Source organism: Monopterus albus, unplaced genomic scaffold (genome assembly GCF_001952655.1).
Source record: "Monopterus albus unplaced genomic scaffold, M_albus_1.0 scaffold51.1, whole genome shotgun sequence".
In the NCBI taxonomy this organism is placed as follows: Eukaryota; Metazoa; Chordata; class Actinopteri; order Synbranchiformes; family Synbranchidae; genus Monopterus; species Monopterus albus.
Genome location: NW_018127931.1, coordinates 1,181,785 through 1,200,957, shown reverse-complemented (window position 1 = coordinate 1,200,957; position 19,173 = coordinate 1,181,785). Strand labels below are relative to the sequence as shown.

The window sequence follows — 19,173 nt, the reverse complement described above, 5'->3', positions numbered from 1 at the left end:
CCTAACATAACTCCCCCTGCAAGCTGCGCGGTCCTGACGGCAGAGCTGCAGGTGCTGTTAGCCAAAGCAGCTACTGTATCTCTGGGGTGCCACTGGGGCAGGAGCACGACGGCTTTTTTTTGTGCGACTTCCTGGTTCCCAAAAAACCAGGCGAAATGAGACCCGTTCTCGATCTGTCTCTCTTCACCAATTACATAGTACAGAGACAGTTTCACATGCTCACCACAAACAAGTACTGGAGTGTGTGCGTCCCAGCGATTGGTTTACTTCCATCGATCTATGAGATGCCTATTTTATTCATGCACCTGTTGTCCCCAACACAGGAAGTTCCTGCGTTCCTCCTCCCAGGGTGCACTTTTCCAGTACGACAGTCTGCCCTTTGGCTATTCACTGGCCCCCTGCATGTTTTTCCAAGTGCGTGGAAGTGGCGTTAGTACCGCTACACAGAACAGGAATCAAAGTCCTCTTTTATTTGTCAGATTCTGATGGCGTGCCCCAGACCTCAAGCAGGTTTTCACACAGGGGGCTGGTGCAACACCTGACACAGCTGGTTTTTTGCAATAAATCCATACATAAAGAAAGAAGGACAAGCGCTCACCGGTGCCCTCCCAGACTATTTCTTACCTGGGAGTGCACTCAGACTCAAGCTATTCACCCACTTTTTTCTGAGTGCAGTGAAGTGGTGCTAGAGCCACTACGCAGAGCAGGAGTCAAGAGTCCTCTTTTATTTAGATGACCTGATTCTGATGGCGTGTGTGTGAGACATCACACAGCGGTGCTGGTGCAACTTCTGACACAACTGGTTTTTGTAATAACTGGACAAGAGCTCTGCGGTGCCCACCCAGACAATCGTCTACCTGGGAGTGCACTTAGACTCTCTTAGCATGGAAGCGAGGCTGTTATCCACCAGGTGAGAAGTGTTTTCATCTCTCCTGCAGCGTGTTGTTCCCCACACGAGAGTAACAGCTCTATCTGTCATGCTTTTACTGGGAACAATGTCAGCCACTCATGTCGTAGTTCCCCTCGGTCTTCTTCTTACGAGGAAGTTCCAGAGGTGGTTTGGCCACCTGCGCCTCAACCCAGTGTGCCACAGAAGCGCGTGCCCACGATTCCCCCCTTGGTCCAATCAGACCTGGAGTACTGAGGAACTCCCACCGTCAGCACACTGCGAGTTCCCCCTGGGCAGAGCCACATCACATGTCTTGGTGTTCACAGACTCGTCTCTGTTCGGCTGGGGAGGCATGTGTCCGTCACAGGCTGTGAGAGGACGGTGGGATCACACCCCATCTCTCCCATCAACGGTCTGGAACCAGCTATGGTGCTGAAGGTGGTGAAACACCTTGCACTGGTGCTGAGAGGAAGACACATAGTGGTGTGATCAGACGTTCTAATACGTCGCATACATCAGCCATCAGGGCGGTGTTGGTTTTGCCGGCTGCTGAAAATTGCTCTGAGCTCATCAGAACTTGTTCTCCCTCAGAGCTGTTCGTGTCCCCAGTGAGCAGAACCGTGCTGTGGATCTCATGTCACAAGGCAGACCTTAGCCCAACAAGTGGAGGCTGAATCCGTCCCTCTTTCAGACACTGTGGGACAGGTTCGGCCCAGTGGTGGCAGGCCTGTTCGCAGCACGCGAGAACATGCGGTGCCACCTCTGTTTTTCACTGAACGTTCAAGAGGAATGGCTGCGCATCCTCCTGATAGCTCCAGAGCACGCAAGCGCTCTCTCATCTGCTTGGCGCAACACAGCAGTGCCCCGGCAGGTCAATGGTTGTGGGCCTGGCCCCTGAACGGGAGTGACTGGAGAGCCTACGGTTGCCTCCGGCAGTCATGCACATAATTCAGTGCACGAGAGCTCTGTCTATTATGGCGCCTTAAGCTACAAATGGTCAGTTTTTCAACGTTGGCACATGGAGAGGGGCACAGCTCCCACTTCCTGCCCAATGTCTTAAGTGCTGAATTTTCTACAGATCCTGGTGGAAAGAAGCCTGGCTCTGTCTACTGTGTAAGCATATGCCAGTGCCATCTCTTCATGCCATGAAGTTTTTGGTAAGCGAACTGTGTTTTGCACACCCACTGGTGAAATGCTTTCTCAGGGGTATAGGCAGACAAGGCCTGTGACGCGTTCAGTGGCACCTCAGTGGGATTTACCTCTGGTTTTATGCGCGGTCAGTGAACCCCCCTTTGAGCCCATAACACAAATCACTCTCAAACATCTCTCTCTGTAAACAGCACTTCTCTTAGCCCTAACTTCGGCTAAGCAAGTGGGCCATCTGTGCGCAATGTCTGTCTCACCGGCGTGCCTTCTCGTACACGAAGACGGCAGCTCAGCCGTTCTGAGACCGAATCCTGCCTATGCATCAAAAATAATAACATCCTTTGTTTGATCCAGTCATTACCTGGATGCCTTCTTTCCTCCGCCCCACAGAGATGAGTCAGAGAAAGAACTTCATGCTCTCTGTCCGGTGCGCGCACTGTCCCATTACAAGGCGCGCATGGCAGCTGTCAGACAGACACAACAACTGTTTTGTTCATTGTAGGAGACATTCTGTTGGACAGCCTTTATCCAAACCACGGCTATCACACAGGCTTACGTATTAGCTGGGTGTGATCCCCCACCTGGCATCAGAACCCACTCTATGAGGGCTATTGCATCCCCCACTGCCCTCTTTTAAGGCATGATCATGGAGGACATCTGCACAGCAGCCTCATGGGCTGTGTCTTTTGACCCTATTCTACCTTCGGGACGCGCCCGAGTTTTTCCACTGGCTCACTTGGTCTTGAGTGTTCTATGCGACCAAGTGACTTCCCTCTTCATGGAACACAAGCGCACAACCGCCACTGAGCGCTGATTCCACATGTGTGCTTGTTAGCCATGTACACTCACTTGACTGTACTATCAATGCAAACTGCCGTTGTACCCACTGTGTGTGTGTGTGTGCCCTTCCTGCACACGCGCACTCTGTCTGTACGCTCGCCATGTTACTCATGTTCTCCATTGGTAATATTGCTATCACTACTGTGAGACAACAGCTGCGTAATACAGGCATCTGATTATCTCTATACGCTGCTAGCGCCCGTATGCTCTTGCAATTTAACTGTTATCTCTGTGCTCTTCCCTGCACTTCTCCTCCCCTGTTAACAGAATGGCCATTCTGCCTTTTTACAGTGGCAGTCAGGTGTTTATATGGGCATGATTGCACCTGCTTCTCAGGCAAGGCCTGATACAGTAGAGAGGATGTTGTTGGGCGGTGGTGTGCCAACAGGGCATTGACTACATCCAGATGCGCTTTTATCCCAATAGCGACAGCTCTTAGAAGGCTACGCCTATATTCATAGAAGCTTGGGTTAATGTACGTAACCATCGATATGCATTGTTGTAGCTGACATGAGTTTATACTTGTCATGTGATACCCTAATATCTAAATTTATGGGCAAGTTTTTCTTCATTTTTTGATCATTACTCTTACTAGTTGAATTGAAATTGAAAGAATATGGAATTTTTTATCTCTTGACCTGCGAAGGATGAGATGTGACCAAGTCACCAATAAGGCTACAGTAGCATAGTTGCTAAACTGTTTTGATTTGACTTATATTTTCTTTCACTGTGATGGCTTGGCTAGCTTCTGCCCCTTGTTTCCAGTCTTTATGCTAAGCTAAGAGTCGGTGCTGGTGTTAGCTTCATAATTAACAACTGATAAAAACATGACTTAAAAACAGAGTTGATAGTCTCAATCACTTACATTAGCTTAGTTAACTCTCGGAAAGAAAGCGAATGAGAGTGCCTCCATGAATGATGAACTATTCCTTTAAATCGGTCCTTATGTCTCCCAAGGCCTATTAAGTGCCTCAGCTTTCCAAACCTTTTTACTTAAAGAAAGCTGGCTAACCCATCGATCAAGAGATTAATGGTGTTTTCTGTACCACAGGCATGTGAGAGATTTTTCAAGTGAAAATGAAGAAACTGTTTTGGGAAACCTTTGCCAGCACCTACCACCCTGAGGCCTGCCTCTATAGTCAAGTACCAGTTACAGCATGTATGCTACTGGCCCAGTGACTTGTGTGTGTGTGTGCATGTGTGTCCAGATACAGTCAGGGAAAAAATTATTTGAACCCCAGCTGATTTTGTAAGTTTGCCCACTAACAAAAAAATGATCAGTCTACAATTTCAATGGTAGGTTTATGTGAACAGTGAGAGACAACAATAACAAAAAAATACAGAAAAATGCATTACAAAAAAGTTATACATTAATTTGCATTTGATCATTTCTTTGTTAGTGGGCAAACTTACAAAATCAGCTGGGGTTCAAATAATTTTTTTCCCTGACTGTATCTCTGTTAGCAGATAATTCTTTGATCACTTACTGTATGTTTCTGGCTATTACTGGGACCAAACCAACTCCATACTAGATTATGAACTTCACATTATCCCAATAAATAGACATCAGACTCTAAACTATGCCAGTCTATATCCTACCTCTCTTCAGTTAAAGTAGTTACAATGTTACATTTAGCCAGGACTATCATTTGGTAAAATCAACTTGTATTTAGAGAGGCCTTTAAGAACCAGCACATTCCTAACTATTGCAGTCAAGCATCAAAACACATAATCTATCAAATGCATTCTGAGAAATACACTTACTGGGTTGTCAGTCTGATTGATGCCAAACAGGAAGACAAGCTCAGAGAAGAAGAGTGCAGCTAACAGGTTCCTGTGGATGGCATGGAGGTTGGAGCGGAGCCAGTGCAAGAGGCAGAGCAGGATGAAGGTGATGAGGAGAAGTAACAGGGAGACCGACACTGTGGTGTAGGTGACGATCTTCAGGGGGAGAACATCACCGTGCTGTGGAGAACGATTCCCATAAATCAAGACAGTGGTCAATATAACAGCAATGTACAGAAAATAGCAAACTTAGCTGGACGTACTACATATAGTTTCAGCAGTACCTCTCTCTTGGAGATATCCATCAGCACAGCAAAGCTGGTCATGTGGTTACACTGACAGCTTATGTGAGTATTGTTCCTGTTGAGCACCTCGCAGCCTTTAGAAGACCAGCCACCTGTTCCTCCAATCCTAAACACACCAACACACACACACACACACAAAACAGATATCAGTAATGCAGAAACTAGAAACAACATTATGACTGCTTTTTATATGCAGAAGTCAATGCTTGAGCAATTGAATACTCATGCATGTGTGTGCATTTCAAGTCCAACTCACGCGAGCGAGTGGTTCCAGAAGACACAGACAGGTTTGGTCCTCTCCTCTGTCTCCAACAGAGTGTATTTAAGGGTGATGGGGGGGTCCAGGATGGGGGGAGGAGGCGGACCTTCGCTATGGACTGTGGTGCTCACTATGGCTGTGTTTATCACCGGACGGTTGGGGACCCTGAAAGCACACATCTAAGTATTATCAAGAATTATTCATTTCAAGTTTTTAATGACTGATCTGCAGCAAGTTTTCATTTTGTTTTTATGAATCACATTACAGTGGATTACACTGAAAACACAGTAACACACACAATCACACATAGATGAGCACACAGCAACACTAACTTTTGTTATCATGAACAATAAATGACACCATAACAGACCAAAAATTTATGTCATTCTGTTAGGCCTTGTTTTTAGCAGTTTGACTGGATTACACTTCATATTTTAATCCTAGTATAGTTCGTAAGAGCATTTGTCTGCATAATACATAATGGCAGGCCTGAACTCTTTTATTCACATTAAGCTTACTTACAGTGGATTGATTTTTATTTTACATAAGTCAATAATCTACCTCAGACTCCTGCGGTCATGGTCATATCTTTCTGGGAGCAGTTGTCCCAGTGATTTGTACACTATCACCACAGCAACCGGCAGAGGGGCAGCTGTTTCAAGTTGGCGCTGTCTCCTCTCAGACACTGTGTGCTCCTCCTCCAGAGGGGGATCAGTCTGAGTTGAAGGTGTGGGAATGGCCTCTGCTGAGTTAGACAGGGGGATAGATGTATAAATAAATTGGCTGGGATAGTTATTGCAATGTAGTGTTTAATCTTCAGTGGACTGGATACTAATTCTGCCTGCATTCCTACCTCTGTGGCCCTGAGCGTGAAGGTTGAACTTGGGAAAATGGACAGAGGACTTGAGCTCTCTGGAGTAGGCTTCCTGGATGTCCTGGAATCGAGGGAGTTCTGCCTTTTCTGGGTCCGAAACATCCAGGTAGTCCACAGTTAGAACTAGAAGATGGGCAAGGATACCAAGGATGAGAATGATATATGGTGTGCAATTATGCGTACCAGTTTCACACAGTAGGTTTTCAGTTCCTCCACTCACTCATGTTGTCAGTGACGATAGTGAAGGGTTTCAGGTAGGTTTTCCTGACGTTCTGTGCCAGTGTGTTGGCATAGTCCTCGAAGTTGCGGAGCAAATGTGCAGTGCCACCCTCAGTCTTCTGAATCTGCTCCCAGTGCTCCTTGTTGTTAGGATCCAATATGGCACTGCCTGCTCGCACTAAGTTCTGGAAAAAATACCAAATTACATGAATAAGGATTTAGTGTTGTATTACTGAAGATTATTGAAAGTAAATGTATCACATGAATATCAAAGAAACTAGGTGAAAAAGTAAAACACTGGTTGAAGTCTGAGACACTTACAGTGCTGGATCAGTTGAGGGCAGTGTACCACCAGTGATTCCAGTGCTACAGACTAGGGTTCACTATGTGTTCAGTTTCTTAAAGTAAGCTATACTCTAGATGACCACTTTGACAAACCTTATAAGATTCATTAAATCTTAATAATATTTTTTTTCTACCTCATTGAACTCTGCATCCCTCGTGGCAGTAAGGTCAAATCCCGACTGCCGACTCTCAAACTGCAGCACGTGATTCAGCAGCTGGGCGGCCGTCTTCACATCATTCCCATAGTAATTCGAAGTGTTACTGGTGGCACCGCGAAGCAAACGCACAATGGTTTTGGAGTGTTCATTGTCCATTTTTGAACTGTTGCGACGCAGGTCTTCGTTCTGGAAGAACAGAGGATTGAGGGATAAAAAGAGAATGTGAATGAGCAGGCCAAGGCAAAGGAAAGGTACGTGTGTGCAATGAAATGTAAGAGAAATTGGTCAATCCCAGGATTAGTGAGATTTGAGAAGTTCAAGCTTAAAGTATTAGGTTCAGGTTCAAACACAATAAGTGAAATACCCGTTGTACAAACAGGTGATCATATTACAGTTTACTGAAGACACATCTGCTCCTTTTTTTTTAAATAACTACTAGACTACTAGCAATCATTGTGATTATACCCATGCAAGGCACATGGGTATTCTCAATAATTCAGAGTGAGATTTCTAGCTTGAAATGACAGTGTTAAACGTTTTAGTTTTATTTTGACTAGTATTCACCATTTTCTTCAGATGAAAAAAAGTGACAGTAGTGCAGTTGAACAGCTCAGATGACAACCAGCCTTTCTCATCGCTACAGTGGCGGATGGCAGTACCTGGAATAATTACAAGTACAGAAGAAAATAAAATTCAAGTTCAAGTTCAAATCAAATTCCTCACATTTATTCCCAAAAGATACTAAGCCAAGTTAAATATCAAGCAGAATAGAGCAACATCTTATTTCAAAAATAAAAAAAAGAAAAGGTTTTACCCTTGGTTTTGTCTCTCAGGTGCTACTGGCAGCCCTACCTAATTGGTGAAGGTTGCCAGGGCTGTATGCAGCCTCAAAAGAACACCTCCATACACTACTAAGAGAGCTAAAACATTGCAGCCCGCAGCCCATTATATTTTTTTGGAATAAAAAATGATTTAATCCATATTTGTATTTATGAGTAATAATGTCCTAAAAAGATCCTTGAATGAACATCAAATTGTATATAACAAACCAATGCACTCTTTTAGTATTAGAATGCAACAATGTCCCTTGTGCATGACAATGAACGCCTATTTGATTAGATACTGAAAATTGCTCTGAATATGTGCTACACAGTTAAATGTAAAACATTTCTAGTCTTAGGGGCCTTAAGTTGTACCAGTCAGATGCATTTTGATAAAACACTTAATCCAAATGCCAAGTCTCTCCTCAGGTTATTGTTGCAATGGAAGGAGTTGCCAGCTAGAGTTAAAAGAGGGCAGCGAGCAATGTTAGCAAACAAAATCTCCAGTGACTTCGGGTAGAAAACAAAAGGGTTGCCATGGTGACAGCAGTTACTAATGTGACTGTGCTTTACTGGGAACAAATCAGTGAACTCGATGTGTGAGTTCGCTCAGACTCGCACATGGATACACACACTGATGGCGGAGGGGTATTAATACCTGGTGCTCTAACAGTCTTTACAGATTAATTCTGCACATGATTGGTGATGAAAACACTCTGCTGGATAAACTGAACTAAATCAGAAACAATGCTTTTAAGAGAGAGCGTGTCTTCCAAGGTCAAATGCAGTCAGTGCTCGAGTCCCAGTCCAAGTCTGAATCATCAGTACTCAAGTCTAAATCAAGTCCTGTAAATTAGGACTCAAGTCTGAGTCTTGGGTAATACAGCAGTGCAAAGTGTAGGCTCATTTTAAAATAACAGTTCCACATTTCAGGAAAAAAGCTTATTTTGCCAGCTAATGTTAGCCAACTTTAGCAGTAACTTTTTAGCGTAACATTACTTAATCATTTGACACCGACTTGATGAAATTTAAACACACAATTTACACATTTTTCTGCTTGTGTTAGTGTACGCTATTACAATGGCTCCTGTCCTGAAAAATGTTACACATTGGAAGCTCAATTTAAAGGAACAGTTCAACATTTTGGGAAAAACGTGTTCTCACAGAGGATGACATATAAAGGTAAAGCCAGAAGTCAGTTAGTTTTGCTTAGCATAAAACCTGTAAACAAGGGGGAAACGGCTATCTTGACTCAGTCTGAAGGTAACAAAATGCCAAATTATTCCCTTAACAAATACATTTCTCCAGAAAAAGGATGTTAACAGTTTTACCTTGTCACTAACCTTGATCTAAATGTTATGAGTAGCCTGAAACACTTCTCATCTCTGTTCATTTAAAGTGGATCACAGGCTCCATAACATCCAGAGCTATAATAAATAAATACTCCACACATTCAGTTGCACCAGAGGAATTAAAAGGTACCCACCAAGGGATCCTTTTGGACAGTTCATGGCAGCAGGGCGTCCAAATTTGGTCTTGGGCCACCAGATTCCGGCGTCAAATGCCTTGGGGCAGCCCTCATATACCACTGTAGAGGGGAAGGCACACAATAGAGACAAAGTTTATACTGGAATATGGTTCTAAACACAATACATACTGGATTGAAAGTATTATTGGATGTGATATCTAAACTGGCCCTAGACAAAATGAATAAACTACAGCTGAACTGCCTTAACATGCACCACAAATATTTGTTATCAAAGGTAAACATGTGCTTTGGTTCCACATCAGAACAACACATAGCCAATCTACTCCACCTTAAGAAACAGCCAGGCAAACCAACACAGTGACAATCAAACAAGTTAACCCTCAAGAGCAGTTATACACAGTTACATAGTACTTCATAGTACTTCATAGTACTTCATAATAATTCATTTTGGTATATCTACGTTAATAAATCTCCAGGACAAACCAAGCTGAGACCTGCATGACTGCTGGCTTTCTTGTTAATTGTCTAAAGTTCCTCAGTGGTTCATTAACTCTTAGGAGCTATTCCACTATTTTTACTACAATTATTTAATTTGAGCTTGCTTTCAATAAAATAACCAACTTAGTAACTTCTTGTAACTACATTTTCACATTTGCACTTTCAGACTAGGCTTACATTTTGTCTTACCTTTTCCTTAAGGATTATTCAGTATATCAGTTATGGCTGAAGTGACATAACAAATGCAGATGGAGAAATGTCTCAGTATGAGGTCTGCCATGGATGTTCTCAGTGACTCACAGGACATAAACACATCCTCGCCCCTTCCCTCACTTCTTTCTTGAGTCAGAATTTATGTGAAGTATCATATCAGTAATTAACAAAGCAGGATTTTGGACGTCAGTTTTAAACAAAAATGTTTCTACTGTCACAGGAACCACAAGGAATTATTTCAATTAAAAGTCTGAGCATGTTCTGAGACTGTGAAGAGCTTCAAACTGCACCAAACAGTAAGCTCACTGACATTCATCTTCTGTTAGGGACTTTGTGGTCTTTGACTTCTATTCATCCCTACTGTATTGTGTGTGAATGGCCCCACTGCCAAGTTAGCCCACTAGCCAGACTTGCCTCTTCTGCTTGACTGGGTGGCGACAAAGACATGAAGTTAGCTTAACTGCAACACCAGCAGATGTGAGCAACACCTTTTGTCTCCTTCTGACTCAAAAGGCCCACTTTGTGAACCAGAACATGTAAAGAACAATCACAAGTAGCTTCTAAAATTATTATTTTTCCTTTACTGTCCATATTATAAATACTACATATCCTTTATCCAAGCTTCATGATTTCACTTTTCATAAACAGCACATTATTTGTTTTAACAGCACTTTCACATATTTGACAGTTACATTTTACTTGAATGAATTACTGTTAATACTAAACATTATTATTAAGTTATCACTTCAGATATGTATGAATGAATTGGGTAATGCAAGCAGAAATTTGCTCTTATGCAGGACAGATTTATTAAGGACACTCTGTCACTAGCAGAAACATCAAAGTAATCAGGAAAGATCACATTTTAAATACAAATCACAAGAAAAACCTGAATTTACATGCCTTCACATCCAGTGGGGGTGACTTCAGCGAAGGGGTTATCACAGCGGTTACACTGACGACCTATGACTCCTCCCTTACAGGGGCATTGCCCGGTGATGAAGTCGCAGGTCCGAGACTCAGAGCCGATAGAGAAACACTCGCAGGGATAGCAAGTATCCTCACCTTCTGGACGATAGTGGTTTTCCTGCAGGAAGACGAGCAGACACAAATGACTAATCTAATATTAAGTTGATTAAAAGGGAGCAGGAAGAATGACAGAATGATACTAAAACATAGTGTATAACAGAAACATGAGTAAAGAATAGACAGAACTGACTCAGTAATGTCATTTACAAAGAAGAATGAAAGTTTGCTGAGCTTGGCTAACATTAGCCACAACAATCTAGTGGTCACACCAAAATCAACTAAATCCATGAATGTACTAATTTAAGTCATGGCTTGTTTTATTTCTTATGAATTCAGTTTTTCATTTAAAAGAAGAGGACTGCGTTATTTCTTCTTATATTTTCTGGCTTTAAATATTGCTCAAAAAACAATAGTTGTTATCCTTCTGACCTGAGCAACCCTGTAAACGCAAATAATCACAAACAAATAGCAATCTGTGAAATGTCAAGTTATGTACGTTTTTACCTTGCAGCGACACTCTCCAGTGGTCTTGTTGCAATCTTTATGAAATCCTCTGCTGGTGTCACAGTTACAGGGTCCACACATGGGGCTGCCCCACCAACCTTGAGGACAAGGCTTCTCCCCTCTGTCATCAAACACAATAACATATTAAATAAGACTCCTTAAAATAAAACTCTCTCACTATGTAAGTTATAGTAAATGTAACCTGGAACAAGCAGTTAACTGATTATACTGTATGCACACAAATCTATTAAAAAATGCAGCCTAATCTATCATGCAACCTTATAAAGGTATAAGGGCACAGTGTCTGCATTTTTACAGCTTCAACCTTTCAGGTGAGTTGACATACTGTTTTGAGGAAAAAAAAATCAAAGAATCAAGAGAATCTCTTGTATATTCAGTCCATGTGGTGGAAAAAGTGTCACAAATACAGACTTGGTATCAGCTCATATAAATGATAACAGCTGATAGCTAACTATCTGTTGAGTGTATCTCCAACTAAAAGTTACCTCCAATCTACAGTAAACTTCCTCTACAGTTTTAAATAAAAAATCTGGTGTGAGTTGTTTATACCTGTACAACCACACAGATTTTTTTTCTCTCTCAAGAGATGTCATCTCTGACTTAGCAATGTGATCTGATACTAAGCAAGCAGCGGTATGAGGGCAGTGCAGACTAAACACCCTTAGAAGATCATCAGGCATGGAGGGGGATATCTCATCCTGCTTAAGATAGGAAGTGATGTGTGTCACAGGGTTAGGGTTCAGGGGGAAAAGGCTGGCTAGTTCTTATGTGCTCTTAGATTGCACACCACTTTCTGCATATAAATTTCACCTAATGCTTTGATTACTGTTTTTTAATGTCAGATTTTCCCTCTTTCACTCTCCCTCACACATTCAAGCACTACTGAGCTCATATGAAGGTGCTCTCAAACACTCAATTGCAAAATTACAAAAAAAGGATGAGTCTAAACATAACTAAAGGCAATTAGTGAGCGTTGTCTCGGTGGACTGTCAAGTCAGTTTTCACTCTGATTCATTTTTAGTATCTGGATACAAAGAACTGTTTTTCCACACCATATCTTGTAAATTTGAAACATTATAAAATCTACTTCCTGCCATGTACCAACCTCCTTTTTCCATTTTTCCTGTTTTTTCTTAATATTTATAAAAAAAAATAAAAAAAAGAAACAAGAATCAATAAAATAGCAATTAATGATACCGTCAGCACAGATGTTGGTGATTTCTTTAAAACAAGAATTTATAGAGTCAACAGGATGCATTTTAAGAACTTTTACAACAATGATTTCTATGCTTAGAGCTGGTGAACAGCCTGAACCAACCTCTATACCGTCTCTAAATGCGGTCCCACATAAGGAGATGCCTAAATACACATACTTACTTGCTTTCACAGTATTGGCCATAGTAGGTCTGCCCACATTCACAGGTGTAGCCATGGGAGGAACTTGGTTTGCGAACACAGGTGGAAACGTGCTCACAGGGGTTGAGCTGACAAGCGTCCACACACTCCTTACCAAAGTACCCTGCAGGACACACAGAAAAAAGTGCAGATTGAAACCCAGACCTTACTAAGTTAAACATAGACAGATGACAGTACACTACTTTTGGTACTTGGGTTTATGCATGTGTGCATTACCTGGGTCACACACACAGGTGTGTGTGCTCCAGTCATCACTGCAGTGGCTGGTGTCAGGGCAGATGCTGGTGTCACAGGGGTCAGCTAAATTGCAGCCGTCCTCCACACGGATCTTCAGGCCCTGAGCCATGTTCACATTGGCCACATTGGTGGATGTCTCACCCATACGCATGCCCTGACGGACAATACAGATTGATGAAAAACAAGCAGAGGCAGGAAATTACAAGAAAAATAGAGAATAAAGGGAGTGAAGAAGAAAACCAGAAAAAATGTTTTTTTTTAATTATTTTTCTGAATGAAAAGTGTTCAGAGAGAAGCATTTTTTGGCAGACACACACTCACCTGTATGCAGCCCACAAATCCTTTGATGACATAGTTTCCATCTCCTGGTAAACCTCCAACATGAAGAGTTTGCAACTTCAAGCCAGGAAGTTCATTACCAATCTCCATTGACTTCTGCTTAAACATACAGAATTGAAAATAAAACCATTTTGTGCCCAAGAAAACATATGTATGACCTTATGCACTACCTTCACTGATGTAACATGCCCTGTACCTGGTACATGCCATAGTCTAGAGACATGGCTGCTATGTATTTGATGTCTTTGCCATCTTTCATGCTCCGCAGCTCTACCAGCAGGTGGTGCCACTCCCCGTCATTGACCCGAACCTGGGGGAAGCTCAGCGATGCCACCAGCTGCTGTCGCAACAACACTTCCATGCGAACTTGTTGATCACTGAGCTGGATGGCAGGGAAGATGGAGAAATATGATGACTGGACATTCAAGAAGAATTTTACGTCAGCTATGAACAAATAAGTTAGAGCCTAGTAGTAACATTTTTTTTTTTACTGTTTGCTGAAGAAAAATGCTATTTTGTTGACAATAATCTGTCAAAAATGTGCCGTACACTGTATCTCACCATGAGGTTGATAGTGGAGGAGGGTCCGGCATTGGCCTGCATCAGAGTGCCAGCAGATTGCCTGGTGCGGAACATGAGGCCTATGTACCAGGGGACAGCGACTGTGATGTCTGGCTCACTCCAGGAGACCAGAGCTTGGCCATCAAAGAACTGAGGAGATGGCATCGCTGGACAGGGACAAGACATTCGAAAGAGCACGATTGTGGACATGAGTAGCATTTTAAGTTAGAATTTGTGCCATATTTATACTGCAACATTTCAGTAAACATGTCAGGTCACTACTATAAAGGAATTCAGGTCAGATTCCAGTGAATATCTGCTAGATTCTTTATGGCATAAAAACATGAAATTAGAAGCTGTTCTTCTCTTGCGTATGACACTAAAGCTTACAGAGTTTCAAGGATGAATGAGCAGCCAACTGATGGATCACCTCTGACATAATTATGTTCTTCAGTACTTTGAAACAATGAGGAGAGACAACAACTAGCAGCCATGTCTTTGCCAAAAGAGTGTGACAGAAATGTGCGGTTTATTTTGGGGGATAAAATAAAAACCAGCAGTTCTGTGTGGTGAATCTGTATATTTAAGTCATCTATACCATAGATATTATAGCAATTTTATTAAAGTGTCACAGATTGTGACAAATATCAGAGTCTTCAGGCCCACTCCACCAGAGTTACAAACAGCTTCATCCATCAGGCTGTGAGGATGTTGAACACTGCTCACTACCGGACTGTAACCCACCACAGAAAATAAAAAGATATAAAGACTACTCCTGCTGTTTGCACAAACTCAATACATTCCCCCTTTTTGTTATATTACAGGTAAAAAAAAATAAATACTACCTCTGCTGTTTTACCGTCTGTTATATTATATGTAAATCTGCTGCTGACTTTTTTTGCCAGGATATCTGCCTGCTGTTGGTCATTTGCAGTACCATCCATGTATACCTCATATGCTATATGCACCTCATCACCAACACCCTGGTGATGCTGAACCATCTGACAATCTCCTATTATTGTCTACACTACTGTCACTGACTGTACACGGTTTTGAGTCACAGCTTATTAACTGTACCGTTTAGATTTATCCTAATTATGTTAATCCAGTTCTTATACTATTTATTCTATTCTATTTTTATTCTATTTTAGTTCCTAGTCCCTGGTAGGCTAGTGGTTAAGGCGCAGCACTCTCGCCGCTGCTGCCCGGGTTTGAATCAGGGTTGCGTCAGGAAGGGCATCTGGTGTAAAACACGTGCCAAATGTCAACATGCGAGTTGTCAGCATGACGATTTGCTTACAGAGCACAAGGGCTTTTCCCTTGTGCACAGGGAATAAGCCGAAAGTGACTTTCTTTCATTCTATTTTAGTTCTTAAATGTTATGGCACTCAATACTAGGTGAGAGACAAACAGTATTTCGATTTTCTCTATGTCCTACACATACGGTGAATTGACAATAAAATCCTTGAACCTTAAATAAATTCACTTAACTCTTAAATATTGAGTTGCTTCAGCAATAATAGTTTGGTTATTGTGAGATTCTTTACTTCCAATTTGATCTTTATGGTCATGATTTTCCTGCATGTGATATACGTAACTACTACTTTATGTCTAAAGGATTACTACACAGTAATTCTTAGACAATCATCCAATGTGTAGAGCCATTCTGAAAATCCACACAAAATCCTACAGACATGACACATTCTATATAAACTCCTGTGGATGTTGAGAGAGACATCAAGAAACTCGCATAAATCCCACATACACAAAGCAAGGGTCAATCTTTCAGCAGAACATGGTGTAACCTCCTGTATAATCAGCGGCATGAACTATGCATAAGACTCCAGGGCACATATTTCAACTGGAGCATTCATAAATGCATACATACACAAGCTGTAATTATGTGATAAAGCACATATTTTTTCCTGGTAGCAGGTAGCTGCAGTGGTTTTAGTTTGACTACTTAGCCAATCCTTAGTCCTCCATAAACTGGAGGAAAACAGCCACACCCCAGTCCTCATTAACTTTATCAAGACTCAGCTCGCAGCAGTTGTTAGCTTAAAGACGAGTATGTTACATCCACCATCAGTATGCTAACATGCTCACAGTGACAAGGTTAGGCTAACATGCTGATGTTTGTCAGATATTTGCTAGGTTCACCATGTTAAGCTTTTACTATTCTAATTGTTAACTTACAGTGAACCCAAAATACTGAGACTGATGGAAATAAATTTTGACCTGATGATGGTGCTGAAAAGTCAGTGGATGACAAAAGTCTTTAGAATTTATCTTCAAGGAACTGTGCACATCTGTAGCGCATGTATTGACAATACCTCCATGAGCTGTCAAGATATTTCACTGTGAACCACAAATGTTATAATTATGGTAGTCATCCCTAGAGCCACGTGCTATCATGGCTAAAACACATAACACATAAAATATGAATGATTTAATGGAGACTGAATCACAGAATGCAATTTTCATTCAACATTTTTTTTTTTGAGTTTTTCCTTATTTTGCTATTTTAAATTTCACACAGTCCTTCTACTGGATCAGAGTGAGGCTCAGGGTACAGTTTGTGCAGTGAGTTTAGGAACAAACTGAGGCTTGTTTCTTTATGAAACACCTTTTACACTTTTGTACTGTATGTGAATACTCGGCAAATATACTTATTAACCAGGTATGTTGACTGTAAACACATTCCTAATTATTGCAACAGCTTATTGGATACCAGTCAGGAGATTCAAATTTCAGATCTACTTATCATAACAAGCCACCCCTCACCATGTAAATGTGTTTTCCAGTAAAAAGTATGGTTATATTTATCCTGATTGAATTCAGTTTGAAGTTAGCATGACTGAACTCATTTCTCAAAAAATGGACTGTAAAATTGAAATATGATCTGAGAGAATTAGAAGAAAACAATCTGAGCAGATGGATGACTTCCAGTGCATTCTAGACTGTCTGTCCAGTCTGGATGCTTTTTGCAGTGTAAAATGATAACAGATCTCTGGTTTCGCATGTGACGGCAAGGTGTGTGAAGCCACAAACCAAATGTGTCAACAAGCAGCAGAACAGCCAAAACCTCTTCCTAGTTTGCTGTGATCCTAGCCCACTTCAGATATTGGATACTGAGGCCTGGCACTGGCTAGGCGGCTACCTCTCAGATGAGAGAGAGCAGAAAAGTATTGACACCTTCGCACATTGTTTGCAAGCACGCCCTGAAGGATGAAATCAGAGTTCTCTCCTTACCACCAAAGAATATAAGACAGGTTATAGAGTGTAAATAATAACTGCTGGCAAGCCCATAATGTGCTGACTGACAAACTACATACTGTTTATCTATTTGTCTCCTTATCTATCTACCTAACCTATACTATAGGTACCAGGTCTGCACTACAGTAATTCGAGTTGTGTGTCACATGGCTACTGAGGTGGCAGCAGAGACACACTGAGGACAGCTTTGGGTTCAGCGCAGTATGTGCGCACATCTTTTGTTAAATTCTTTGAGTCAGGGTTTTGAGGAGTGAGTCAGAATTAGTTCTTTGTCCTTAAAAACCTGAGGCCATTTTTAGTATCTGTACACTAGTGAGCAGATGCTTCACTGTAACTTTTCTCTGTGACTGTTGCATGAGTCAGAGTGAATCAAAGGAGGTGTTCCTTGTCTCATTTGATCTCCCAGAACACACACTGTTTCCTGGAAGTCCTCAAGATGCACATACACACTTAATGTAGGTAAACATACATGTGTCTACACATAGAAGTTCACAGAGGAGCAAACAGAGACATACACAGTTGGCCAGAGACACATCTGCATAGAAATATATATGTAAATGGAGCACACACACAAACACTTCTTACCTTGTTCACAATTCTTGCCACCATAACCGGTTGGGCAGTCGCAGCTGTAGGTGTTCCACTTGCTCACACACACTCCTCCATTCTGACACACATCTTTTGTGCAAAAGTTTTTCTTTGCAGGGCAACCTGAATAATAAGCACATTTAATTAATCTGAAAAAAGTCAGGTAATATGGTATTTATTGGCATTTTTATGTGTACATTATATATTTGTTCTTGGGAGTTAGAAATCGTACTTGCGAAATTGCTCACTAATTATGTCATGCATTTCAGAAAGATTTTTAAATTGGGCAAAGCATTTTAAGCATTGTTATTTTAAAGTAGTGAGTTGGTTTTGTGACATTTGAATGCTTAAGAGTGTGTAAGATTTACTGAATAGCATAAGGACAACATAAATCACCAAGAATGTTGTTTCAGAGGCTTGTGAAGTGGGCTGAGCTTGGTTCTTGTTTACCACGCAGCATGTCTAACCTGCTGTGGTGCCATTGTTAGCAATGTAGCTGGCCATGTCAATGGGTTTGCTGTCGATGCTGAGGTTTCTCATGCAGCCCACAAAATCTCTGTTCCTGACTGGGAAGTCCTCAGGCAGGTTGGGAACTCCACCTAACAACAGCGGTCCTGTTAAGTCCAGAGATCTACAGAGGACACAGGCAGAAAGCTGATCAGAGCAAAATCCAGAATGCTCAGTAACTATAGTGGTGGGATGATACCCTTAGCTCATGAGACAAGAGGATACATGATACAGGGTTCATGAGAAAAAGACATTATTTTAACACTGTTTTTAAGAAATTTTCAATAATGAAATATATTACTGGAAAACTAGTCTTTTATTCCACTAAAAGTCACAAAATACAAAGCAATGCAGGTGCATTTTGAAATGTTTTGCCACAACCTCAACTGACTGGCTTCTCTCTGTGATTTCATGAGTCTGTTCAGACCTCATTAACTGTGCATGAGTTCATGCACAGTTATGCATAGGCTTCTAAGTTCTAAGTAAAGCTGTGTGTAACCTTCTAACTGAACTATTACACACAATTTTAACATAAAAAGGGGAGGGGGCATCTTCTGTACTAATTTCACCCTCACACTTCATCATGCTGGCTGTCACTCTGGTTCTGTTATGTACTGATATCGTGAGACAACTTTTCACCTAGACAATAAATGTCATTATGTTTTAATACTGTGAGATCTCGTGGCATGAGAGCTCATCACACCCTTATAAGTAATCTCTTATATGATGATGTGAAATATTTTGGTTGCCCAAAACTATGACACACTAAACCACAAAATTAGACTTAGATAATCACAAACACACTGATTCAGCTCTACACAGAATAGACTGATATTCTGACTCCTTGAATACAA

At 41.5% G+C, this 19,173-nt stretch overlaps 1 protein-coding gene across 5 annotated transcripts in view; it reads right to left on the bottom strand.

Moving 5' to 3' along the window:
* celsr1a (cadherin EGF LAG seven-pass G-type receptor 1a) overlaps positions 1-19,173 on the bottom strand; it is a 110,187-nt gene that overhangs the window by 21,079 nt on the left and 69,935 nt on the right. For 4 of the 5 annotated variants that reach the window (XM_020601361.1, XM_020601360.1, XM_020601363.1 and 1 more), the window contains exons 8-25: positions 18,280-18,443; positions 17,810-17,935; positions 13,949-14,115; positions 13,584-13,769; positions 13,370-13,483; positions 13,028-13,202; positions 12,773-12,914; positions 11,375-11,495; positions 10,745-10,928; positions 9,128-9,229; positions 7,385-7,479; positions 6,797-7,006; positions 6,319-6,502; positions 6,078-6,221; positions 5,786-5,969; positions 5,222-5,389; positions 4,945-5,071; positions 4,640-4,840 (exon numbers count right to left, since the gene is read on the bottom strand). In XM_020601361.1, the coding sequence (XP_020457017.1) occupies positions 4,640-4,840; positions 4,945-5,071; positions 5,222-5,389; positions 5,786-5,969; positions 6,078-6,221; positions 6,319-6,502; positions 6,797-7,006; positions 7,385-7,479; positions 9,128-9,229; positions 10,745-10,928; positions 11,375-11,495; positions 12,773-12,914; positions 13,028-13,202; positions 13,370-13,483; positions 13,584-13,769; positions 13,949-14,115; positions 17,810-17,935; positions 18,280-18,443 (2,794 nt within the window). The remainder of the gene's footprint in view (positions 1-4,639; positions 4,841-4,944; positions 5,072-5,221; positions 5,390-5,785; positions 5,970-6,077; positions 6,222-6,318; positions 6,503-6,796; positions 7,007-7,384; positions 7,480-9,127; positions 9,230-10,744; positions 10,929-11,374; positions 11,496-12,772; positions 12,915-13,027; positions 13,203-13,369; positions 13,484-13,583; positions 13,770-13,948; positions 14,116-17,809; positions 17,936-18,279; positions 18,444-19,173) is intronic. The other variant, XM_020601362.1, reaches the window with a different exon arrangement.